This window comes from Ammospiza nelsoni, chromosome 1 (assembly GCF_027579445.1).
Source record: "Ammospiza nelsoni isolate bAmmNel1 chromosome 1, bAmmNel1.pri, whole genome shotgun sequence".
Classification (NCBI taxonomy): domain Eukaryota; kingdom Metazoa; phylum Chordata; class Aves; order Passeriformes; family Passerellidae; genus Ammospiza; species Ammospiza nelsoni.
This window is the reverse complement of record NC_080633.1, coordinates 26,341,735-26,367,887: the sequence shown is the minus strand read 5'-3', so window position 1 is coordinate 26,367,887 and position 26,153 is coordinate 26,341,735. Positions and strand designations below refer to the sequence as shown.

General features: G+C 37.4%; 1 protein-coding gene across 2 annotated transcripts in view; it reads left to right on the top strand.

The window, feature by feature from the left end:
* The first annotated feature begins 12,355 nt into the window (after positions 1-12,355).
* Positions 12,356-26,153, top strand: part of COL28A1 (collagen type XXVIII alpha 1 chain) — a 58,183-nt gene continuing 44,385 nt past the window's right edge. For both annotated transcript variants that reach the window (XM_059476223.1, XM_059476231.1), the window contains exons 1-11: positions 12,356-12,482; positions 13,167-13,322; positions 13,802-14,361; positions 15,019-15,039; positions 15,677-15,733; positions 16,970-17,023; positions 17,511-17,552; positions 18,196-18,222; positions 19,333-19,377; positions 21,313-21,357; positions 21,652-21,705. In XM_059476223.1, the coding sequence (XP_059332206.1) occupies positions 13,190-13,322; positions 13,802-14,361; positions 15,019-15,039; positions 15,677-15,733; positions 16,970-17,023; positions 17,511-17,552; positions 18,196-18,222; positions 19,333-19,377; positions 21,313-21,357; positions 21,652-21,705 (1,038 nt within the window). In that variant the 5' untranslated portion in view covers positions 12,356-12,482; positions 13,167-13,189. The remainder of the gene's footprint in view (positions 12,483-13,166; positions 13,323-13,801; positions 14,362-15,018; positions 15,040-15,676; positions 15,734-16,969; positions 17,024-17,510; positions 17,553-18,195; positions 18,223-19,332; positions 19,378-21,312; positions 21,358-21,651; positions 21,706-26,153) is intronic.

Genomic DNA, 26,153 nt, shown 5'->3' with positions numbered 1-26,153 from the left:
GATATTAGCTCCTTACTTTAGTTGGTTTTCTTACATTCTTTTTTATAAAACAAAGGAAATTAATATACTTTGGCTTCCTTATTAAATATTTTCCTACTTAATTTTTTTAATTACAGCATATAATTTTAATGGTCTTTCCAATGTTCTTATAACTTAGCAGAACATTTTAAAGAAAATGTATGGTACATCATTGTTCATCCATCTTTTCAATAGTCTGCATATATTCAGTGCCTTTAAAAATGTGTATGGAGTGGCTTTGGACATCATTTGGGTTAATGTCTGTTGTCTTTTTTTCTTGTCTCTAGGCACAGTGGAGATTTTGTATAATAAACTACATTTTATTTGGTAATTTTTCGCAGGGTTCATTAATTTAAGCCACAAATGTCATTTAGTGCTGCAACAACTAGTTGTTTTAGATTTTGTTGTAATATTCTTTCCATTTAAAAAGCACTTTTCTTCATAAAACGAGCTGATTTAAGAGCCCAGCAGTTTTGATAAATAAAATAGACCAAACCATGTGGGAAAATACAAAAGTAATTCAGATTAAGTGGTCTATCATATGTCAGAGGCAAAATTGGCAGACTGGATTTTCATGTTTATCTGTTTCAGTTTCATTATTCCATTTCCTTTGCAGCTGTTGAAGGGGAACATAGTGACTTTTTCACATCTGTTTCTAAGAATCACCAAAATTTCCAAGAATCACTGGTGGTTCTTTTTCTAACAGAGATGAAAATCAGATTGTGTATTCATAACATTTTTCCATGGCAAAGTATGGGAGTTCAGTTTATAAATGTAGGTAATACCTGCAAAAATCACATCATCTAACTTCAATGCTAAGGGTAAGTTTTCAGGTCCTAGGGAATCAGCAGCTTAACTATCTGATATCCTGCTCATTTCTTGAGTCCCAATGAAGATCTGAATAAACTGCTAACAAATGCACGAGCTACAGAAGAGCTGGTTCCTGTGTCTTTGGCACAGGAGAGATTCAGAGAGGTTAAAAATGAAAGATGGTATTTTGAAGTAGTAGCTGCTGTTAGTGCAATGGCAGGTACAAAGTAAGTTAATAGAAACATAAGAGCTATTTGGTGTTTCAGGATGCAAAAGAATGTTACCACCCGAGGGATCACTGTGTCACAGTTACTAGAAATGTTACATGAACTTCTGGGACGTTGATGTTTTATATTTGATCATTCCACCACATGCAGAAGTTATGTTTCCTGTGCTGATCTCAAAATAAATACTGCAGCAGTATTTCATTAGTGAGGTTGTGAATTCCTCTAAGGTTTCTGAACCTTTGAAGCTATTGGATCTTTGCTTTTGCTTTCCATGCCCTGATTTACCCTTTTGGTTTGCATCTAGCTGTCTCCACATATGCATCTTTGTCCAATAGCAGCATCTTTATTTGTAAATAATACAGAATATTTGTTTAATTTTGAGGTTGTACCTAGGTGATTATTAATCTCTTCATCACCATTGCATAACAAGTGATTTTTATGTTTTGTTTTTTCTTGTAATTGATACAGTTAAATAAACACTTACACATTTAAACCCCCAAATCATTAAGGATCTAATTCAGCTTGACTTTCATAAAGTCTCATTTTAATCCTACATTTTTTGGCCTCTCAAACGTTGCCTGCACTTATGATCAGTCCCTGTTATATTCCTTGTAAGATCTGCTTATTTCTAATGTGAATTTATATGTAACAATTGCTTTTATGCCGTAGTATCTCAAACTATTTTAAGCAATTTCTCTTTATTGATGATGTATATATTTTTTTCTTTGCTCTGACTGCACAGTATTCCAAGTTTGCTCTATGTACAAATCTCTGAGTGCTTTAAGAATTTTTAATGCTATGGAGGCTTTGTGCAGTGAAACTCCAATTTGAACTTATCTTCTTCTTTAAAGAAACATTAAAATTCATAAGAGGTCAAGGTATACCAAGGTTAGTTAATATTTTTTTTGATATTTGATTTCCTATAGCTTTGTTATGCTTTTTCATATTTGATTCCTGGAAAGCTAGCTTTTTGTTTAGTTTATGTTAATCTTTGGGATTTGTTATGTTTGTGTCATGTCTGTCCAAAATAGCTAAATCATTTCAGGAACACAGAAACACCTCAGTACTGCTGGAGTTTTGTATATTGCAATGCAATGTTAACACTGGGTTTAAAGACATGTCAATTATTAATTTAGTTATCTAAGTCTACTGCTGCTCTTCCTTTAAGAAAAAGCACATATTCCATTACTGCTATTTTTAACATTACTGCTGGCTTGGGTTTTGATTACTTAAACTTGCAGAAGCTTGATGGAGCCTAGCAGACTGTTTCACATATAGTGTTTTACTTCTCCATGCCATGAGGCATACCTGGTAGTATTGCTTTATCTGATTTTTGGTAAGAGAAGAAAGTATTCATTACATAGAGAGTTTGAAGGTGGAGTTCAAATCTCTCAGTCTATGTAAAATGTATGTCTCTTTATAAGATTCCAAATTACACACATTCAGCAGCGTGGTTGCCAAGGTCATGGGCACAAGTTGCAAGACTGTTTCCTCCAGACTTTAGTATTCTACTGAAAATTCTTTTGTTTGCCTAGATAATACTTTTTTTCTTTGTGTATGTTGGGTTTTCTTAATTTTATACAATTCCCTGTTAAAAACATAATGCAAATTACTGTATTCAAATGCCATATATTTTCGAGGCGAAAAAGGTTCAGAGGATCCAGTAGGTTCAGTTGGCCCCCCAGGTCTTTCACCTTGGTCATTCATTAATTGAGGTATTCAAAACAAAAATCCTTTTAAGTAAGGAAGGTGACTCTTCTGTTGATGGCAGAATGGCCTTTGTCAACTGCACAGGCTTGGATAAGTGTGCAAAAACTCTCAGCTTCACCTACTCCATTAATGTTACTGGTGGTTGCTCTACTTGTTTTTCAGTGGGATGCATAGAAATGTGAGGAAGGGGAATTGGAATAAGTACAGCAAGAATATCACAGGTACATTTGGGTTTTTTTGAAGGTAACTACTGCATTTTATTAACTGAAAAACTGATCTGTGGAAGTGATTTTAGAAGGATAGAGCAGGGGATATATGTGACAGAGGACAAGGCTTTCTATATATTGAAGCTTGTAGTCTTCTAGGAAAACTCATGAAATAAAAGGTAACTCTTCAGTTTTGATCACTATAGGCTGTTAGAGAGAGAGCTCAGCTTGAGCTCTATCATATGTTATGATAAACAGAAGCACAGTATTACAACGACCTGAGTGGGCCGCTGCTGGTGAGAGAGAGACGGTGAATCTTGTATCTTGATCAGAAGGCTTGATTTATTAATATATGATATAATACATTATAGTTATACTAAAAAGAATATAGAGAGAGGTTTGCAGAGCAGCTAGCTAAGCTAAGAAGAGATAGAAAAGAACCCACAACAAAGTTGTGGCCAAGGACTCAGTCCCCTGGCTTGAACTGATGATTGGCCCTTAATTATAAACATAGAAAATGAGCCAATCAAGGTGAATCCTATTGCATTCCACAGCAGCTGATAATAATTGTTTACCTTCTCTTCGGGGGCCCCTGGCCTCCCGAAGATGCAGAAATCCAAAAGGAAGGATTTCTGTGGAGAAATGTCTGCGACATCTCACCTTTCTAAATTGTATAAAAATAAAAGAAAAATGCTGATGTGGAATGAACAGGAAATTCCTTCACCTATAAAATATAAAATACTAATAATTCACTAAAACAATCCTACAATATAAGAAAATTGCAAGAAACAATGTAAAGAGAATTTGAGTCCATGCAGCTGAGTTTCAGGAACAGTCCATCAGCTGAAGTTGTTTCTTTTGGACATCTGAGAGTCCTTTTTGGTCCTGAAACAGCATAACACAATTTTAAACAATTTGAAACAATTTGAACAATTTTTAGAATGTCCTTTTCTGGCCCTTCAGTGCTTCAGCACTTCAAAGCTGCTGCCCGCCTATTTTCAATCTTTTTTATTTAATTTTAAATTTTTTTTTTTTTTTTTTTTTTTTTTTTTTTTTTTTTTTTTTTGATCGAAAAGCAAAAGAGCAGCAGCCTAGCAAAGCAATGCCAGAGAAAGAAAAGGCCCTGGGGGCCCTGGCCCATACTGGACCAGGAACCCCAAAACTGGCTCACACAGGGGGACCCGGACCGGTAGGACAAACCAGAATCCCCAAAAACATCAAGAGGCCTCGCAGTGGGCCCGGCCCAGGAATTTCCTGAGCCCAGCATCCCAGGCCAAACCCATGAGGAAGGCTCTGCATTCCTACGGGCCTGAGCCTTGCTACCAGCACAATGGCAGCACGGGTAGTGAGACGCTTCCTTTCCCCTAAACCACTGAGGCATGCCAGCAGCAGGGAAATAGAAGCTGCCCCGAGAATCTTCATCTCGGGTCTGGGAATGTTTGTTTCCCACAGCAAACCAGCTATGGTCTCCTCCAACTGTGCCCTCTCCCTCTGCAATACATCGGGTTTGTCTCTCATCCGCCCCCTGGCTTCATCCCCATCCCCTCCGGGCTGGGGATCAGAGGCAGAACTCTCTGGATGCACCTGCCCCCCCATGCCACTAGGACACAAGAGAGGCGGCGGCCTCCATGGGACAATCCCCGAAAAACCACCCCCCAAACCGCCGAGAATGCTGATCTTAAAAACAGGCAGCCGGACTGCCACAACAGTGAGCTGGCGGGCAGCCCCCGCTCCACGGAAGGAGAGACCCCCTGCCGGAGCGACTGCTGGGACGTCCGGTGGAAGCATCGGGGAGGGAGCCGGAACCGGGGGGGGAACCGCGCTGAGCGTGGGATCCGCCGCGGGCTGCTCCGAGGGTCCCGCGGGCTCAACTCCGTTTTCTGCTGCTGACTCTGGGGTCCGCTGTGGAGGCGGCGGGGACACGCGGGAACACGCTGGTGCTGCGTCCTTGGGCTCTGAAAACGGCGGCGGGCACGGCACGGGCACCAGCGGAGCTGGGAGGAGCGCCAGAGCGTCGCCGTTGCTTAGCAGCAGGTCAATCGGCGGAAGTGCTGTCTCTTCGGCCTTCTCCAACACAGGCTCTGGCGGGGGCAGGGAGGCCGGTGAAACCGCGGGCGGGACCTCCTGGAGAGGCGGAGACGGGATCTCCTGGAGTGACGGCTCTAGCAGGGCCATGGAGGAGACCTCGGAGACCGGTGCCGCCCCCGTTTCTGAAGGCGGAGTCTGAGAGGCCGGCGCTGGCTTGAGCGGCCACTCCCATCCCCCCGGAGAGAGAGAAGGGGGGAAAGGAGAACACTCCATCTGAGCATGCTCCGGAGCAAGAGTAAAAAAAACTTCTTCGCGCCGCGAAGTTTCGGCCCCCCCCGCCGCGAAGCAGGGGGGGCTGGGAAGAAAAATGTCCTCCCCCACCGCGTCTTCTGCCAAAGGTGGTGGAAACGGAGCTTGGCCATAACAATTAGAGATCCACCGAAAACAAGCTGCTCTGCGTTTCAGGACAGGGAAAAGCTTTATAAATGCTGGGTAGATAGAAGGCAACACGCGTCCCTTACTGAAGACGCGCTGGATAATCGAGTCCATGCACTCCCAGACAAAAACATCCAAAGCATACAGAATATCAGTAAAGAACCCAAAAAGCTTTGCCCATCGAAAGAATTCATAGATATCTGTTTTTGACAAAAAGAAACCATCTTCTCTGCACCAATGTTTCCAGAGGGCTATGATTTTTTCCTCTGCAGAGGAAAATTGAATCTCTTCTGGCAAGGCATGGGTCTGCCATACAAACAGCCACAAGCTACGAAGGGCTGGTTCATCAGGGATAGAAAAGTGAACAGTACCTTTTGAAAGAGTCCAGCTTGCTCTGGCCAGCTCCACAGGTCTGCTGCTCTTTTCCATCATCTTTCCTGATGGTTTTCCAGAAGAAAGATTCTCTTTGTGGTCAGCCTTGGCTGTGAACTCTGTCCAAATCAGGATCTTCGGTTCTTCAGCTCCTGGCTTGAATCCACTTTTGTGGTCACTTCAAAGCAACCCTCAAATGCTACACATACAGGATTTTTACCCAGTGCAGCAATTTTGCTCCTCTGGTCTTATCAGATTAATTTTTGCTCTGACACGAGGGGTCACCAGATATTACAACGACCTGAGTGGGCCGCTGCTGGTGAGAGAGAGACGGTGAATCTTGTATCTTGATCAGAAGGCTTGATTTATTAATATATGATATAATACATTATAGTTATACTAAAAAGAATATAGAGAGAGGTTTGCAGAGCAGCTAGCTAAGCTAAGAAGAGATAGAAGAGAACCCACAACAAAGTTGTGGCCAAGGACTCAGTCCCCTGGCTTGAACTGATGATTGGCCCTTAATTATAAACATAGAAAATGAGCCAATCAAGGTGAATCCTATTGCATTCCACAGCAGCTGATAATAATTGTTTACCTTCTCTTCGGGGGCCCCTGGCCTCCCGAAGATGCAGAAATCCAAAAGGAAGGATTTCTGTGGAGAAATGTCTGCGACAGCACAGAGGATATACAAAGGTTGTTTAAAGAATTTGAAAATGAAATATGCTGTTTTTTAACAATATTCCACGTTGCTGAGCCTGACCAAAGCCCTTATTCAAACCAACAATTTTTTGTAGCCACAAAGTGACTACACAATGGGTGCTGCAATGGCAACACGTTTGGCCATCTTTGCTTTAAGCTGTTAGTAAAGTAAAACATTTACACAGATAATTCACAGATAATTCTAAATTTGGAATTTTGGATGTTTTTTGGAGTTGTGGTTTTTGTGGTTTTTTGTTTGGTTTGGGGTTTTTTTTTCTGTTTTGGCCACTGGGGGGGTGTGTGTGTTTGTCTTTTCTTTAAGGAAAACAAAGAGAGCCTAGTCCAAATGGAAACTGTGGAATTTCAGAAATGGGACTGCCAGGAAGTAAAGTGAATCTGTTGTAAACAGTTACCATTTTGATCCATGCTCTGTTTTCTTACAAATATAAGTAATAATTCACCTTATTACTAATGCCAAGCACTTCTCAGATGAATGCTACGTAAGTAACACAAGACAGTAATTTCGCTTCTCTGACAGCCTAGAACTGTACTTACTTCAGCAGCTGATACTGCTTTGCCAATACATTCACTTTTAGCTTTCATTATCTTTGCAGTACTCAGGAGGTCCCTGTGATGTACTGGTGCTCTTAACCTGGGTATCTAAAAGAGAGGAATGTGTGAAATGGGTATTTTGAATCTCAGGATCAGGTAGGAGCTAAGGAGTAAAACCAATTTTTCAGGACATATCCTCCCTCCTCAAAGTGTTTCTCAGTCTTTTAGTATCTTGGTCTTTAGCTTCCACCTTCTATTACAAGGGCACAAATGTTTTGCCTAGACAGTAGCCTCCTTTACTAGGTGTGTATAAATGATTAAATGCTGAATGAGGCACCCAGTATGAAGTATTATCATTCATACTATCATTACTATCATTATGCATTATCATGTGGATACACCAGAGGGCAGGATTTAAATAGCATAAATGTCTTCATAGCTTAAATATTCAGCAACTAAGTGATCCTTTTGACACACTTACTGCAATCTGGTTTTTAAAAGTCAAGTAATCAAAAGTTTCCTTGCACAGTGTATGAATAACAACAGCACTGAGTCAATATACAGCTAGTACTAGGAACACTGATTTTAAAAAACTGTTTAAAATATTTATTTCAAGTTGCACCTACTAGTGATGTCTCCTAGCCAGAGAACAAAATATCTGCTATTCTTTGTAGTAATTATTGTCATTCTTATTGAGTGAAGAGCACACTGGGGCAAAAAAATATAAATTTAAGGCAGTGAGTTTTGATTGATATCATCAAACCAACTGACCCATAGTATAACTCCTCTGACATTTTACATTCATATACTCTAGAGTACTCACCTTCTTTCAGACTTGTATAGATTGTATCACATTGGCATTCCATTGTGGCTTTTCAAGCAACAGAATCATGATTTACTTTGTCTTCATACAGAAACTCTTTCTTATCTTTGTCAACTCTCTCTTTTTATTTCTCCTTTACCATCTTTTGAGTTTCAGTGATGAGAATAGCAGGAACTATTCAAGGAGTGCAGGTATGTACCAGGAACAAAAGCTATACATTGTTTTTTCCAGTAGAAGAGATGACTTAGCATGTAAGCAGGTATTGAAGGCTTTTTATTGAAATTCACTAGCAACACAAAATGAGTTGTACAGATAAATTTTTTTCTTGCAGACTAGAGTTTAGTATGGTCATATAATGAGTGCCTTTAGACAGATTCATTAGTCCTGGCAGCTGAATATGCTGAGCATCTGGTTCAGAGCATGTGGTTCAGGGCAGCCATTGGAACACTGCTGTACTGACAAGCTTTGCAGGAAGTATTAATGTTAAAACAGTGCTGTAAATCTGGAGGCATTACTTCCATCAAATTTGAATTCTAAGTAAATACAAAGCTATGAAAATATGTACTACAAAGCTATGAAAATATATACTACAAACTACTAGTGAAAAAAAATTTAAAAAGCTCTGAATTGTAAATCAACAACCCTGTTTTCAAACTGTCAAGATTCTTACTGTACTTTCAAAACACCGTAAGAAGTGAAGAAGAGCTTATGCTGATCCCAGAGACCAGTTACAGACTAATATGTAACAGATTTACAGATGTTCTAGACAGAAAATGCAACCAAACTTGACCCCATTACTATCCAAATATAGCATGTGCTTCTACCAGGGTACATGTATGTTTGACTAGTCAAATTCTTATGTCTAAAAATCATAAGTGTTTACATTTTCTGATCTCTGCCAGATGAAAGTCATGTTTGCAGGTCCTTCAATAAAGTGAGAAATCTTTGAACACATCTGGAAATCCATTCATTCAATTCTGTTTTAACACATAGTGCAGATAAAACTTGCTGGAAAAAGTGTTTTTTTTTCCATAGCTGTTGATGTGATAGGCTGTTTGCAGTCTTGATCTGAGCATGCATTAAGGGTAAGAATAAGTATGTAACAGTATGAGTGATCTGTGTGAATAATTTGTTGCTAATGAAATGTTTGATCATCACCAGTGTCTCTATTACAACAGATGCTGGGTGCTAGCAATAATTATCATTTGTTGTACTAACAGATATTTAGTGTAAAATATTGTCTTCCATTGAAAATCTTTGTTTTCCCTGTGTAATGAAGGCAGCATTTACTTAATGAAGATAATTAGCCTCAATAAAGATGACACATATTTGATAGGAGACAATGTAGAGGTTTCTAGGAAGGAAGCCCTTTAGGATGAGGCTGCAGCTGCTGGGCCAGCAAGTCCTTCCTCACTTGAACTGGGTGAAGAGGGTGAGCAGTGGTGGCATGTAGGATTTTTTCTGTTAGCAGCATGTTCCTTCAGTACATTCCATGTTAACAGAGCGTGAACAGACTGACAAATCTGTATGGGAATGGTACTGTGTATAGTCATAGGGCAAAGGTCTCACATGCAACCTGTCATGGCTTGACCCCAGCCAGCAGCTAAGCACTGCACAGCCTCTTGCTTACCCCAGCCTCATCAGGATGGGAGGAACACAATTGGAAAGGTAAAAATAAGAAAACACACGGGTTGAGAGAACAACAGTTTATTAATTTTTTCCAATTAATTAACCTATTAATTTTTTAAACCTATAAAAATAATAATATTGTAATGAAAAGGAAAATAGCAAAGAGAAACAAAACCACAAAATTGGTGCAAATGAAAGCAATTGCTCACCACCAGCTGGCACATGCCCAGTCAGTCACTGAGCCTTGACCCCACAAGCAACCTTTCTCCAGCTTTATATCCTGATTGTGATAGCATATGGTCTGGGATATCCCTTGGGTCAGCTGGGGTCAGCTGTCCTGGCTGTGTCCGCTGCCAACTCCTTGTGCATCCACAGCCCACTCCCTGCTGGGGTGAGATGAGGAGAAAAGGCCTTGACCCTGCATAAGCACTACTCAGCAACAGCTGAAATATCCCTGAATTTTCAGCACTGTTTCCAGCATGAACCCAAAGCAGCCCCATACCAGCTACTGTGGAGAAAATCAACTCTGCCCCAGCCAAAATCAGCAACAGAAACAGATTAGTGTTATCTCCATCTTTGCTAAGAGCTAAGATCTCTTTGAATTCCTTCATATTTGTCTCACCCTTCAATTTAGTTAAAGTTACATATGGTATCATCCTCATGGCTCACAGCACACACAAATAGACAATGGTACTGGCAAAGGTGTATTTCTAGCTGAAAGTGTCTATAAAGGGATATAGCCTTGGAGAAGCAGAAAGGGAGTGCTTAAGGAAGTGTTCAGTCTATCAATAGAGAGAGCATGCACCCAGGCTACATGAAGGATGTTTCTATTGACCTTAATGAAGACATTGGTCAGTTGTGCTTTATTCTTTTCCTCCCTATTCTTTCCCTTTAACCACATTTTTTAAAATCATCAGGAAATGTCCTCTGCTTATGTAAAAGCTTAATGTACTTGGCTTACTTACAAGCTCCTAGTCAATATATCCCAGCCAACCCTAAACCAGTGTGGTATTTACTGCTGCAGCTGGATTCTGCTAAGTGTATAGGGCCTGGTGGGATTCATTCCATCGTACTCAAAGGAATTATGTCCTTGTGAGACCTCAGTCAAGGATTTTTCAATGGTTTGGGAATCTGGAGAGGTTTCAGTCGTCTGGAAGCTGGCAAATGTTGGCCAAATTTTCAAGAAAATCTAGACAATTACTCTGATAACTACAGGTCTGTCAGTCTCACATCAGTGCTTGGTAAAATTATGGATAAGATTATTCTGGGAAGTAGTGAAAAACTCCTGAAGGACAACAAAGTCATCATTGGTCACAGCCAGCATGCCTTCATGAGGGAAATATCCTGCTTGTCTAAGTTAATTTCCTTTTATGACAAGTAACCCACCTAGCTGATCAAAGAAAGCCAGTTAATACTATATTTTTGGATTTCAGTAAAGTTTTTTTATACTGTCTCTCGCAGGATGCTTTTGGACAAAATATCAATCACACAACTGGATAAACACATCATGTGATGGGTGAGCAACAGACTCAGGGGCACAGGGTTACAGTGAACAGGGTAATCTGGTGACCTGTCACTAGTGGGGTTCTGGAGGCTCTATCTTCGGCCCTGTGCTCTTCAACATTTTTTGTAAATGATTGGGACACGGGTCTGTAAGGTATACTAAGTAAATTTGCTGATGTTACTAAATTGAGAGGAGCTGTTGACTCCATCAGAGAGGGCCTGCAGGGAGACCTTGACAAATTAGAGGGCTCAGCAATCACCTTTTGTATAAAGTTTAACATGAAGTCCCAGATTCAGCACCTGAGACAGGATAACCTTGCATGTAAGGACAGACTGGGGAACAAGAAGAAAAGGGCTGTAGAGGTCCTGGGTGATAGCAAGGTGAGCATGAGTTGACAGTGTGTCCTGGCAGCCAGGACAGGCACTGGAACAGGCTCCCCAGGAAAGTGGTCACACCCCAAGCCTGTAAGAGTTCAAGAAACATTTCTACAACTCCTTTGGCACATGGTGTGATTTTTGATGTTGGCCTGTGCAGGGCGAGGAGTTGGACTACATTCTTGTGGGTCCCTAACAATTCAGGGTATTCTGTGATTTTGTCCTGTGACCAGGGTGCTGAAGGATGTCTTGCCTGCTAGGCAGTGTCTGTCTAGAGGAAATTCGGCTGGGCATTAGCACTTAACTCCCTTGGGGCATGTTTTGATTCCTTGAGGCTTATCATTGGCATGCTTTCTCTCACCCCATGCTTTTACTTAACACTGTGATAACAAAATTTTACTCTGAAGCCTGCCAGTAGATAGAGCAAATATAATTTCCATGCAACATTCTGAAAGCTGCCTGCATGACTGCCTTTTAGAAACCATGTCTGTGTCTGATCCCTCAGAGGATTTAAAAAGCAGGAAGAATTTCTGAGGAAACCAGCTCAAGAAGAATTTTTTCTTTTTAAGTTGTCTTTTATTATTGTCATTGCTACTTCAGTTTTCACCTTTGAGTCCTGCAGTCCTGGCAGACTCTCAAACCATCAGGTCAGACTTCAGTTCTAGCCTGCTAGTGATGTACTGCTCTCACATTTCTGATCTAGCCAGTGCTGCAACAGTAACACAGACAAGCTGAAGACATGTGGCTGGCAGAGTGAAAGGTAAAGATGTAGGTTGTCTAAGAGTGGGGTTTTTAAATTTAAAAGTACAGTTACTTGAAGTGGGAAAACCCTTGTGCTCCCAGACTGACATTGTCCCTTTAATGAAATGGCTCAGTCTCTGGCTCAGCACTGGCCAAGTGCCCAACTGTCTTCATTTGAACTTTGGCCAACTAAACAGCAGCAATAAAAGATAATTTACAAGTGGATAGGGTATTTATTTGCAGATTGCTTTATTTTGGTTAACAAATGGTATTTTCCAGTATGACCTACAGGACAAATTTTCTACACTGAAAATTTTTAATCCACAATTTGCTTTCTGGATGCCTTCAAAGGTAAGAGACTTTGTTATTTCCTCTCTAGTTTTAGAGGACTGCACTTATGGTTTTGCTATATGTAACTGCTTGATGGACTTGAAAGGAAGATTTAGGAAGGATTTTTACATTTAACATATTGTCTATATTATTAATGATATTTAAAATTAATTTGTGTAAATCACATGCTTTTTTGTGTAAATCAGTTTTAATTCAGTATTTAATTTAGTTCAGTAATCTCTAAAAATATGTTGAATCACTCATTTAAATATTCTAATTTTAATTTTATCAATATATTGTCATTATAATAGAATATAATCCTTATGAAAAATACTGCACATATTCTGTAACATCCACGTAGTATTAATAATATATTCTTTTATTGAATTTCATTATTAAGCCACCGTTTCTTAGAAGAATATATTGTTCATACTCATGCTTCAGGCTTTTTGTTAATTAAGAAAAGGCAGTGCTATACCCATATTTCATCTGTAATAAACAGGTTCTACTATCCATGTGAGCTACAGTTGAAGTATTGCTGGTTATTGTGCTTAAACTACCTACAAAATTACTTTTTATAAGTGTTTTTAATATATTTTCTCTAGAAGTATGGTTCCCACAAATATGTACTTAAAGTATCTTTATTTATTTATTTATTTACTTCTATTAATGAGGTATTCACAGGTGGCTTTTTACTTTTAACAGGAAGGAAAAGTTGTCTATTTGGGATGAAAGTCACTATGAGGAAAAAATGTTTTTTCTTTTACTTTATACTTCTGGCTGTGATAACAAACCAGAGAGTACATGGGCAAAACAGAAAAAGAGGAAAGAATATTTACTCTCCTACACCAAAAGATGAAGGTAAAACCATTTTCTTAAAATTTCTGCTTGACTGTGTTGCATGTATCCATGCATTTTAGCATAATTATTTAGTAATTGATAACTTCCGTGTGAATATGTAAAATGTGATTTATTTTGATTATGAGGGCTGGAAAATACTTTTTGACTATTTGGAGATGAATTCCAGTTTGATCAATGATTTTCATGGACATGCATGTCTCTTAAGAGAAATTATAAGAAACCTGATTTATTGTTTGAAATTGCATGTGGTAGATTTTCTGTACAAAATCAACTAAAATACTAAAACAATCCCATCAAGACCCTAACTTAACCATTTTCATTAGAATTTATTGGAGTTTTACAGTGGAATTTATCCTTAGAATTTTTACTGGGAAGACAGAGGAATCTTTGGGAAAATTATTTTTTGCAGAGAATTATCTGAAATCTGTTGTGCAGGTGTTCCCATCATTCATAGATGTAACTTTCTTGTTCCCTTACAGGTGATGAGTGTCTCATTGATATAGTCTTTATCATAGACAGTTCAGAAAGTGCCAAAAATCAGTTGTTTGATATACAGAAGAATTTTGTTCATAACATAACTGACAGCATTTTCCAGATGAAGCCAGTTAAGTCCCACATGTATAGTGTCAAACTAGCAAGTATGCAGTTCAGCAGCACAGTCATCATTGATCATCCATTTACAGCCTGGAAAAATGTCCAGAATTTTAAGGAGAAAATCAGTTCTCTGGGCTTTATTGGCCAAGGCACTTACTCCTATTATGCAGTTTCAAATGCCACTCATCTCTTCAAAACTGAAAGTCGTAAGAGAAGTGTGAAAGTGGCTTTTTTGATGACTGATGGTGTGGATCACCCAAACAGCCCTAATGTCCAGGGTATAGCCACAACAGCTAGAAGTCTTGGGATACATTTTGTTACCATTGGCCTTTCTAAGAAAGCAGTCCAAAAACAAAAATTGCGCATGATATCTGGTGATTCGTCCTCTGAACGTGTCCTGTGCCTGGATGATGAGAATCTGGTAGTTGATGTAGCATTGGAACTGGTAAGTTATGCTGATGTTAATCTTGTCATGTGTCTATCCTTGGTAGATTTCATTTAATTTTGGTTAGGTAAGCCCTGGAGACAGTGCAGAGGGTTTTGTGGTCCCTTCTCTGCTACAGCAGGGGTCAGGGCAGATGGAGCTTCCCTCTGGCAGTCACTCTGCAATGAGTTGTGTGCTTGGATGATAGTAGCTCAGCTGTTCTGATCACATATCCCAGCACAGACAGTGTTTCTCTGAGCATATTAAAATACTTTAGAAGGTGGCTTGATCTCATGCATAATCACTGAGTCCTTCCCCTACATATTTTGTTTGTAGGGCCTTCTAAAAGAAGGTCTCTGATTAGGAAGTCTTTTCACAGTCCCTGTTGTTAGCACTGTGCCTTAATACCGTCTGTTTAGCTATCCCATTAATTCTCATGTCTTGTCTAATCACTGTGTGTCACCTGGAATAACCCTCTCTTCCTACCAAGAACTCCTTTCTGTGTGAGTAGTTCCACAGACTGGTTCTCTCCCCTTTGAGGAAAGAATGAAGGATGAAGGTATTTATCATCTCTACCATTCACCTCGGGGAGTCTATAAACTAGAGAGGAAAAATTAGTACTCTGTTAAATTAAATCATATCTATATTAAAGTAATAGGTTTTTTATTTCATTTTTAGGAAGCCTTGCTACAGAAGCAGGTAGGTGTTTTGAGCTTTGTGTTTGGTTACTCTTATTGGCACTAGATTTCCCAAAATCTGCTTCTTCTATAACAAAACTATACTTGAAGATTAATCAACCTTCCATCTCTGGTTAAATTTTTTGACCATGATTACTTTTTTTTTTAACTTTCCTGCATTTCTTCTGTCCTTTCTCCTGAGAAATCTAGATTTTAGCTCATTAGTGAGTAGTGTCAATAGTAAGACATAAAGAACTCTTCCTACAAGAGTGGAATAGGTCTAATGCAAGATATGCAAATTCATTTGTGGTCTTGTTAGAAAACAATAGCAATGTTAAATGGTTCAAAATTTATGTAAGGTTTCACAGTACTGTTGACTATGTATATGCTATCTTAAGCATTTGTATTTATTATAGTGACTACAGTCACTACAGTAAGATATTTATTTTTGTTATAAATAAATCAAGTAATGGATGTTCATTGCTCTATATGGAAGTTTAATGATTATGTGAGAAATAAATAAATTAGAATATAATTTATTTCCTATTATTCCACTATTATTTCATCTGTGACTAGGCAAAACCAAATTTTTTCGCTTAAAAATTTTGAAATAATATATTTGAAAAACATTCTCCTTTATCTTTCCATTAACCTTGTAGTGTGTGCAGAAGACCTGTGAGTGTGAAAAGGGAGAAAAAGGAGACAAAGGTGAAAAAGTAAGTATGTGTTTATTTGAGTAGGCTCAAGAATTTGAATTTTAATAAAGATCAAAGCTGCACTGTACTTTATTGGTTACTAAGTGAACAAGACATTAGCTGTGCATGCACTGCAAAAAGATTGATTTTTAGCATGTTGTGTTGGTAGTGAAAGGCCACTGTTAAAAGAGGTCAGAAAAAAAAAATCTATCCATAATCAGATACTATCTTGAAAATATGTTTTTATTATTGGGTAATAAAACACTGTGGATAAATAGTTGCTTTTGGAGCCCAAATAAAAACGATATTCTTGAATCTTGCAAGGAAAGGGGAAGAAAAGGTCCATTAGACAAAGGTTTTCACCAACCACCAACTTCTATTTTTGTAAGGGGTAAAGGTTCAAAAGTCTGAGGGAAATAGATGTATGAGGAAAGGTCTAAAACTCTGCCTCCAACTCTCTCTTTTCTCTTGTGACACTTCAGCACATATTTCTTGGCTCTAGTAAGGAACAGAGAAGTGTGAGTTCAGACAGTGCGTGACCTCTCTGACCATTTTTCTGTCTTTAATCGTTCCCCAGAGACAAGCAAGTTACATTCAGAAGTTTTTTCCTTTCTCCCTATTCTCCAATGGGTCAGCCATACCATTATCAGGTTATGACACCAGGGCTTATCATTCAATCCTTGTGGATAATGTGCATCTGGATAATGTGCACCAGAACCTCTGTTTGCAATTTAAAATTTTAGATCCAAGAATTTTTAAGTTATTGTATCTCAAAATTTTAAATGTAGTCTGTTATATAGATGTGTATTCACCAAACTTTTTAGTCCCAACCATCATGATCCTCCAAAGAGAAACAAAAAAAGGTGCAGTAATTTTTTCCTTAGGGCTGCTGAATATTGACCCTAAACTGTTCTGTACAGTTTTTCTAAGCAGAGAAGATGAGATAGTGGTGGTTAATTGAGAAATGGGAAGGAAGAACTGTGTTTGTTTTCTGTAATGCCTTCCTGATTAGATTTTTCAGATGCTCTGTAGAAAATTTATTTATCACTGAATATTGTTTAAAAAAGTATTTGTAGATACCTTATAATACCAGAATGGGTTTAGCTAAATGAATGTTGTGTCACATGTAACATACTTGAATCAATGGGGGTTTCTACCAAGCTTACTGCAGGATGATTTTGGACCAAAATATAGTGTTAGACAAGCTGGAGAATTTTATCTTCGTAATGATAATAACATTTTCCTGCTGTGTTTCAGGGCAATGATGGCAGCAAAGGGGATAAAGGTGACCCAGGACCAAAAGGAAACAAGGTAATGTGAATTTAAAAGAAATAAAGCAAATTTCTATCCAGTTATTCAAACCACAGATGTCAATATAGCAAAGTATGTTAAAATAAGTTCTAAATGTTGAGTTTATAGTTGGTAGTTTATAGTTGGCTGCTTTAGAAGTGTGAGATAAAAATCTAAAACTAAACTGCTATCAAGATAGCACTGCCTATCATTCCAGTTTTTCTCTGGCAGCAGATGTTTCTGAATAGAGCTGAAGGCTCTTTCTTGAGAGCTTTCTAACAGTGCACAGATCCCTTGATCAGAGTGGTTCACTCTAATAACTAAGGTTTCAGTCATTTAATGACAATAGTTCAGTTTTCTATGTTAATGATCAGGAAATGTGTATCTTTAATTGTGGAAGGAAGAAGTGTGAATGTTACTAAATAGGAAACAACAGCCATGCTTGTTTAACAGTGTTCTTAGTTTTAATGAAATACATATTTCAATTGTATTCCTTTGTTTCCAATAGGGTGATGCTCAAAAAGGAGAACATGGAGAGAAAGGGGAAGAGGTATGTGACTGCTACAGTGCTAACTCATATTTCGTCTTTTCACATTTTCTGTACTAAAAATGTTATTTTCATTTTTTATGTGTCTACTTTATTCAACAATTTAAAGCACCTACACTTAGGTGGGGTTTACAGAAGCATGTATACTGAAAGAAACTGTCTAATAATGTGCTTAAATATAGAGATGAGATGCCACTGGGAGAAGGAACTTCTGAAGCTGTGTGATTTTGAATTGACTTGCATTAGACTTATCCCAAAGAGAGACCTGATAAAAACACTGCATGGTTCTTTGGTGGGTTCTAACACCTGATAATTCTCTGTCTTCTTGTTGATTCACTGGAGAAAGATTAACACTACTCCCTGTATAAGAATAACTCAGTTGAAAAGGCAGCATATATTTGCTAGGAGGTGGCAAACTGAGTGGCATATTTACAGCTAATATCTGAGAAAAAAAATAGACTTCTAGATTTGCTGAGAATAATATGTTAAACAATTTCAGAGAGATATTTTATTGTAGTGAATAGTTGAACTTCTGAAACAGTTCTTTACTATGGGGGGGATTGGGGCTTTTTCTACTTAAATTAGGAGTATGTTAGGCCTTTGTTTGTCTTTTATGATTTTTTTCGTTTTTTCAATTTTTGAATAGGGAGCTCCTGGCTACAAGGGAGACAAGGTAAGTTTTTTATAGAAGTAGTCTGAAAATAAATTGTCACTTGCTGACAGTGTATGTGAAAGAATGAAAAAAATAGAGCTTGTCTTGTCTTTTTGTCATGAAAGCTCTTGATACAATCCCCAGAAGTAAATTCAAATTTTATGTAAATTCTTACAGACTGGAATGCTGTTAATAAAAAAAAAAAAAAAAAAAAGCCACACAAAGTCAGAGATTGTAGTCTAAAGATAAAAAAAGAAAAGTATCAGCAACCAGAAAAAGAGTTTTTGGAAGGAAAAGGGAGTTGTGGGTTGAGTAAGAGATTAAGTGGGAAGAAAGAGAAAATGCTTAATGCAAACATAATGTGACAGCCATCAGCTTTTGAAAAACTTACCACAAGGAAGTTTGCTTTTAACCTATTTATAATTTGCAAGGGCTAATGCTCTATCAAGAAAATTTTCCATATAGTCTCTCCAAGAAGATAAAAAAACTATGCATTTCAGTGCATAGTTGGAGGATTCTAGAGATGAATTTCAAAGTGGACCATCATAGTCAAAAATGAAACACATAATTCCATTTTGACTTTTCTTCATTTGACACTTATATCTCCACATTGTTAATAAAAGCAGTGCGTCTATGAATCTTTGTATTTATTAGTAAAATGCTTCAGTGAATTTTGTGATAAGATTTCATGAAAATGGGAACAGTAAACTCATAGATCTGCTTTTCATGTGTCTGTAGATATGTTAAATCATCAGTGAAATACTTAATTCTTTCTTCATTCCATATGTGCAATATCACAATTGTTAGGAAAATCTCAGACATCACAGTAATGAAATCAGAGCATGGAAATGATCTCTGAAGACAGTGCAGTGAGGTGAAAAACTGCAGTAAAACTTATTAGGTATTAAATGTATTATCCTCTGATATAAGTTGGATGTTTTGCAGGCATTTTCAGGAACAACCTATCCTGAGTAGAGCAGATCTTATCTCCTACAGACCATATATAATGATGCAACTTCTAAGTCCTCAGAGTCAACTAAACCCCTTGTGCTACTGCTTGCAGAGTCTTTAATGCATGTAGCATAATCAAATAATCTTGTTTAGCTGTAAACCCTTTGATTTCTTATAAAGGGTGAAAGAGGAGAATGTGGAGCCCCAGGACCAAAAGGAGAAATAGTAAGTATAATTTTTATTTGAACTGTTTCATGTTGATGAAAATACCAGAAAATCGTGGAACATATTCATAAACACAGCTTGAAAAGACTATTGTAAGTTTGGAATACCTTATAATTCCCTGGTGGTAGAGATACATTTATAGTAGAAGAACGATTTGTAAGAACTGAACCAACTGTTCACCACATTCTTTTTCCATTTTGCCTAAGAAATACAGATCCTTACCTAAAACAGAAGCTGCCCTGACCACTGCCAAGCCTTGCTTACACAGGACTGAGCATCTTGCAGAGAGCACCCAGTTTATTTCCTTACAAGTTTAATTTCAATTTGAGTGTATATTGCAATAAAAGCAGGTTCTTACCCAACATGAACAACTTTCAGGTCTACAAGCCCATCTATGCTGATTGATATGAATTCACACTTCTATCCTGTTCTCCTTTCTTTTTAACCTGGAGTGTAGTAGTGTTGCAAGTGAATTCAGATTTTTATCTGGTTTATTTACATTCTGAAAGATGGAAGGATAATGGACTGCTAAGTGAGATAATCATGTATCTTGAGTTCATACAAGCAGATTTGTATGAGTCATGCAAACCACTGGTTTATAGTTCAAATAGATAAGAACTACCAATTAGATTGCATTTTTCCTTCTATTAAAGCACATTTCTTCAGTTTTAACACCCATATTATGTTTACCTTTATCAAAGACCACCTTGAAAAGTTTTTTATTTCCTGAAAGCTGCTATTTTATGCTTAATTTCAAATAGGAATTAATAAATATTCATTCCAGAAGTATTTATTGCAAAGAAAAAAAGGCATTATACAATAATGAAAATCTAAAGACTGAGAATATCTTGTGGGATACTGTGGTTCAAAATGGCAGCAAATTTCAGACTTCAGTGAATCAGAAAAGTCTGACATATCAATGGAAAAGGAGAGAGCTGCATCTCTCAGAGGAATAAAGAAAGATCATACCTTTTTTATCCAGGCATGTGAGAAATAGCATGACATTATGTGAAACATCTACTAAGGTAAAAGGAAAATGTTCAGAAGCTGGCAAAGAACATAATCAAAGTAGCCAAGAAATCTAGATATAGAAAATGTGCCAGGGCTGCCAAAAATCTGCTTGCTTCATTTCTCTTGAGGACAGTGCTGAGAAAAACTTTGTCCTCTGATGGGGATCAGTCAGTTCCAGCATTCCCACCTTCACATTCACAAATCCTGAAGACAGAACAATGTTATGGCTTTATTTTTAAGGAAAGCATTCTAGGCTAGACAAAATCAGACACAGAACACATATATACAGCTGTATGAGAAGCAAATTCAGTATTCTGAGGTTGATCTTTAACTGGGGTGATGGATATTGAAGTATGATTGGGGGTCCAATTTGAAAATGTTGCATTTATCCATTACCACTTTCCAGTCTCACTAATCAGACTGAATCCAGTGGTTTTAGTGCTGTATATCAGAACTTTTTGGATGCATTTTTAATGGATTTTGTGAACTTTTAGTGTGATTCTGCCAGGCAAGTGATTAATCTGATTCATCAGCAGTTTGAGTTAGTGAGACAAAGTTATCTGAAGTTATTCTGGTATAGACATTGCAGCATTTTTATTAAGAATTCTGTACCTAATATGCTTTTAGGAATTAAATTTTAAGAACTGTATCAAATAAAACCTTCTAAATCAAATAATTAAGATGTTAATTAGACATTCACTATGCTGTTGTATATGAAAAACATTTTAACCAAATATATAGGGTGGAATGTAGCAATTACTGAACACAGTATGAGACCAGCAGTACTCTGGTGAGAGGATAAAGTCTCTAGAAAGTGCTTCCAACAGAGCTTTGAGCCATTACATGTACATGTCAAGTGCTTGACATTTGAAAGCAGATTGGAATTTCCTTTTAATCTGATAATTGAATCTATTTTTTCTTCAGGGTTTGCAGGGCTCTGTGGGCCCTACGGGACCTCGGGGACCTCAGGTAAGGGAACAAAAAGCTACCAAATAAAAAGGAAAAAATATATTCTGTAAGGTTCTTCTGCTTAAAACCTGTTAATTCTGTGAAAAACAGCCATGTTTTTCTGCTGGCATTGGTTTTTAAATATTAACAATATTCAATGTATTTGGCATACACAGGGTATGAGGCAGAAAACTCTTGTCCTTTAGAGCTTAGAATTGTGCTATATTCTAATGTACTCCATTTGGGGGAAATAAACCCCTAACATTTATATAGGTATTTAAAGGCAGCTCATTCTTTGCTTTGACTTTTCCGTAGGGTATCAGGGGAGATCCAGGTCAGCAAGGCCCAAAAGGCATCCAAGGAAACAAGGTAAGATGTAGTTGTGAATGTGTTGTTGAATATGTTATTTATATAGGGAGAGAGGATGCAGAAATTCTGTAGAACTTTTATAGTCTACTGTCCTTTTCTTTTCAGTAGCTTTTTTACTAGTGGTGTTATTTGCACAGCAATAATGTCCCCATATGGGTGGTGCACCTTCATGTGATGAGGGCTTGGTATTGTTGGCACATGCATCTGCTTTCTTATCTGGGTCTCCAAGAACATTTTGTAAGAACATTTCTCCAAGAACATCCACAAAAGGATGCAACCCTGGACCCACAGCACTTATGCCAGAATTTCAGTCACTTGAATATGTCTTGACTTTCGCCATCACTTGGTGATTATTTCTAGAATATTTTTGCCTACAATGCATGTGTTTAAAGATTTGAAGTATTTCTACATGAAGGTTAAGACCTTCAGACTGATAATTTATAATAATTTTTAATTGCTCGTGTGCTGTATAAACTTTGAAATTGGACAAGGTAGGAGATTTTATGACAATTAATGCCTCAGTGGTATTTTAAATGGATAATTTAGAGTTAATGACTACACCTTGTCAAGCAAAATCAGTTGGATAGAGTGTGTGATTAATTTAGGAGGTTTTCTGGTTTGCTAAACTTTGGGAAATTGCTGTATGTGAATATGGTTCTCTTGCTCATGGGAGAGTTATTAACATCAAAGTTTGGTACAGAAAGATCTTCAATTTATCAATTTGATACAAAGACTTTCTACGACAGAATCATTGATCGCCTGGCTAACAAGTTATACAAGACAAATTAATTAATACAAAGCTGCTTTGTAAAAGATTCACTATATAAACACTCATGTTTTGTTTCTTAGGCAACAATTTAATTAGAAAATTCACAGAAATAAATTTAGATATGGGAAACATTTATTACTAAAAGTTTAGAATATTGTCATCTATCATGATTTTCCTCCTCCTGACAAATGCTTTTTCATACTTCTCATTTCTTCATCTTCTCAAAAAAATGTTTGATTGGGAAAGCCACTGCAGAGTACTTCAGAAGTGGAAAAAGAAATGGGATGAAGTTTGAAAGAAACTATTCATCCATGTGGTGGAAAAATCATGTCTGTCTCTAACTTTAGCACAGCAAATGACAGTAATTTTTTGTCTGTCATTTCACACTGATGAGTCCAAGACGGTAGACCCAGATACTTCTATTATATACAAAACCATATTTGTTGAATCTTGTATGTCTTCCTGTCAGTCTTTTCATATATTTTCATGGCTGTACAATACATACATCTTTCTCTGGAATCCCTCTACATGGATACAATATTTATGGTCTGTTAGGCTTTAGCTGTAGATTTTCAGTAAGAATGAGGAACTTTCCTCTCTTATCAGCTCTCAACTCCCCACCCTGATGTTTAAAGTCTGTAGTCAAGAATTTTCTATGCTCAAACATCTATAATAATAAAAATACTGTCAGACAAGTTTAGCTAATACACTTAGATAATTATACTTAAAGAGTATGGAAGAATCATATGTATGTTTAGGGGTTTTGTCTTGTCCTTACCTAATGCCAAAGCTAACCTTTGGCATTTTGGAGCTTATTTGAGATGAGTGAAAAATGTTTTAATGATCAGTACAGATAATCAGTGGTTGTTTTCAGATTAATAAACAGCCATTCAGCTAGTAAAGGTCAAGGCCTTTTTTTGGTTCAGACATGTAGCAGTCTCTCCAATATTTTTTGTCCTCACAGAAGAATTATTAAAGTGCTCTTTTAAAATTAGTTTTCATTACACATAATACCATATCTCTGAAAAGTGGCAGGTATTTATAATAGCCTTGGATAAAATAAATGAGTCTATTCTTAGTGCAGTTCCTTGGCCTTTCCATTCTAATACGTTCTGCTTTTTGAATTGAACTGGTGACTTCCTCTTGGTGGCATTGGTACTGGTGTGACATAACAAAGAACATTGCTGCTGAACTTTTATTCTTTGTTATGGGGCCATGTTGAGGTTTGAAAGAATAGATTCAGTTCCTCCAAATTCAAACTCCAGATCAAGCTCAGCCTACAGATAGTTTAGGTCTCAGTTGTGGAATGTACAGTCCACTCATGTGCTGGCTGGCTCTGTGCCTCCCACACCTCTGTAGTGTAGATTTTAGTACGGATGAATCCTCTCACTTTGCAGCGCCAGGTGGCAGACACGGGTGGGGACAGTGTCATCTGGGTTCTGTCTGGGTGCCACTGGCTCTGGAAGCCACCAGCAGGAGAGGCTTGGCAGCATTGCACCTTCAACTAATTCAATTTGACTTGTCTGAAGCAAGGTAGCATGGTGTCCAGAAACATTATCCAAGAAATTACTCAAAGGAACTTCTCATTCTTTGCTTCTCTTATTCATATGCATTTTCTTATTCTCAAGCTGCTAGCTAATCTCTCAGTGTGAAGTTTCACTGATTGCACAATACTTTCCTTCTAATGATACTGCTTTATTTTGTTGACAGTAGTGAGTTGAAGCTGTCTAAGTCGCACTGCCTGCACTGAACAGTTTTCCACTGACAGGAGCTCAGCCAACCTGTTCCCATGCAGACATGAAAGTTTAGGAGCTATCATATGGAGCTGAATCACATCCTTAACCTCTTAGTCTTTCTAATGCACTTTATAATCAATCCTTACCTTTAATAACTTCTTTATTATGCAAGTAAATTTCATCACTTTATTTCCACCTTCTTTTCAAACCATGTGTGGATACGTTGAACAACCTGTATCCTGCCCAGAAGGCAGCCCAGTGTGTCATTAACCAGAACCTGGTTTTGCCGTTATGCAAATTTTTATAATTTTTTCTCTTATTTGCAATCCTGCAAAGTTCTAACATCTCAAAACCACCTAAATAATCTTATTACCATATATAAACATTCTCTAAAAAGGTCAAGGCATTTAAAATGAGACATTTGAGCTCCATTTTTATTTTAAACACCATAAAAGCATGTTGATGATGATGATGATGATTATTATTATTATTATTACTAATTTACCTGACTAAATACATTTCCATTTAACCAGTTCTAAACTGTTCACAGTTCACATGCTAACAATAAACTTACAACACAGAATTTAATGACTTTAAGAAAAAAACATTAGAGAGTTACAGGGCACTTCACTCAAACAGTTGTTAGGAATTGGGAACTGGCAGTTTTCACTGTGGATCTCCTGTGTTTTGAACTAGACAACTTGGTCCTGTTTCTAGAGCAAATCCTGAGCAATGAACAAAGATTCTTCTGCTGTTTCCTGGTTTACTGACTTTTTATTGCCCATTGACAAGTTTCATACAAAGATGTTAAATTTATCAAAGAAAACGATTTTTAAAGCCAAATTCTATGCTGCTTTGTCTGTTTCACTAACTTGAAATACCAAAATAAATACTATTCACATCTGTGCTTTTTATTTTCTTAGACATTTGCTTCACTTTAAGGCACTCTTCAACTTCATCAGCCATCACATATTATCTATACTGTAACATAAAATAAAAATTTGGATCAAAGTATACCTCATTCAGCTATAAAACTTAAAGAGAATTACAAAGAAAACCAGTAGGAAAAAATTCACACAGAGATAATTAATTGAATTTGCAGAACACCAATTTAGAACCCTGGATCTAAGGTAAAGACACTCAACTCTTGTCATACTGCAGCTTATATGAGCAAGGAACTCGGATTTTGTGTTCCTTGTCTCACTAAGAATTCAAGGGTGGCCCATGATATGATTTTGCTGGATGATTCAACAATTTCCAAAACACAGAAGACACTATCTCACTTAGTAAAATACTAAAAATAGAAGAAATGGAAAGTTGGCAAAGAGAAAAGCCATGCTACAGTTGGTTATGCTCTGTTAATGTAATATAGTCCATCATAAGCAGCAATGACCATAAAGATTATCCAGTGAGAATCCCATCTGTTGTCTGACTTTCCCAGTAGTCTGATTTCTGTCATTTTCCTACTTAAATTCTACACATCTCTTAACTCAGTTGGTTAATACAATTCAAAAGCATCTGAACTGGTTACTTCATGCCTTTTGCTGGATTTGCCAACATATTGTTGTGTTGTCATTAAAATACAGCTTTGCCCTTCAATAGCAATACAACCCTGGAAAAATCCAACATTCTAAGACAAAAAGACTTAAGTCATCTTGATTTCCTCTCCAGGAAAGAAACAGAATGATCATGATTTTTATGGAAAACAGAGTTCTAGTAATCAATATAGCATTTTTACAAAGCTAAATTGGGGTCCCCCTAGTATTCTCAGTGTTGGATAAAAAAATTCTTTTAGACATGCATACATCTATTGATTTACTCAGACTAGTTGACATTTTTTTGTCTTTTTTTAAATTTATTTTCAGATGCTTAACTAATATTTATTTCAAAAAACCCAAGCCAACAACAATGTATTCTATGCTATAGCACCAGTAAGGTTCCAT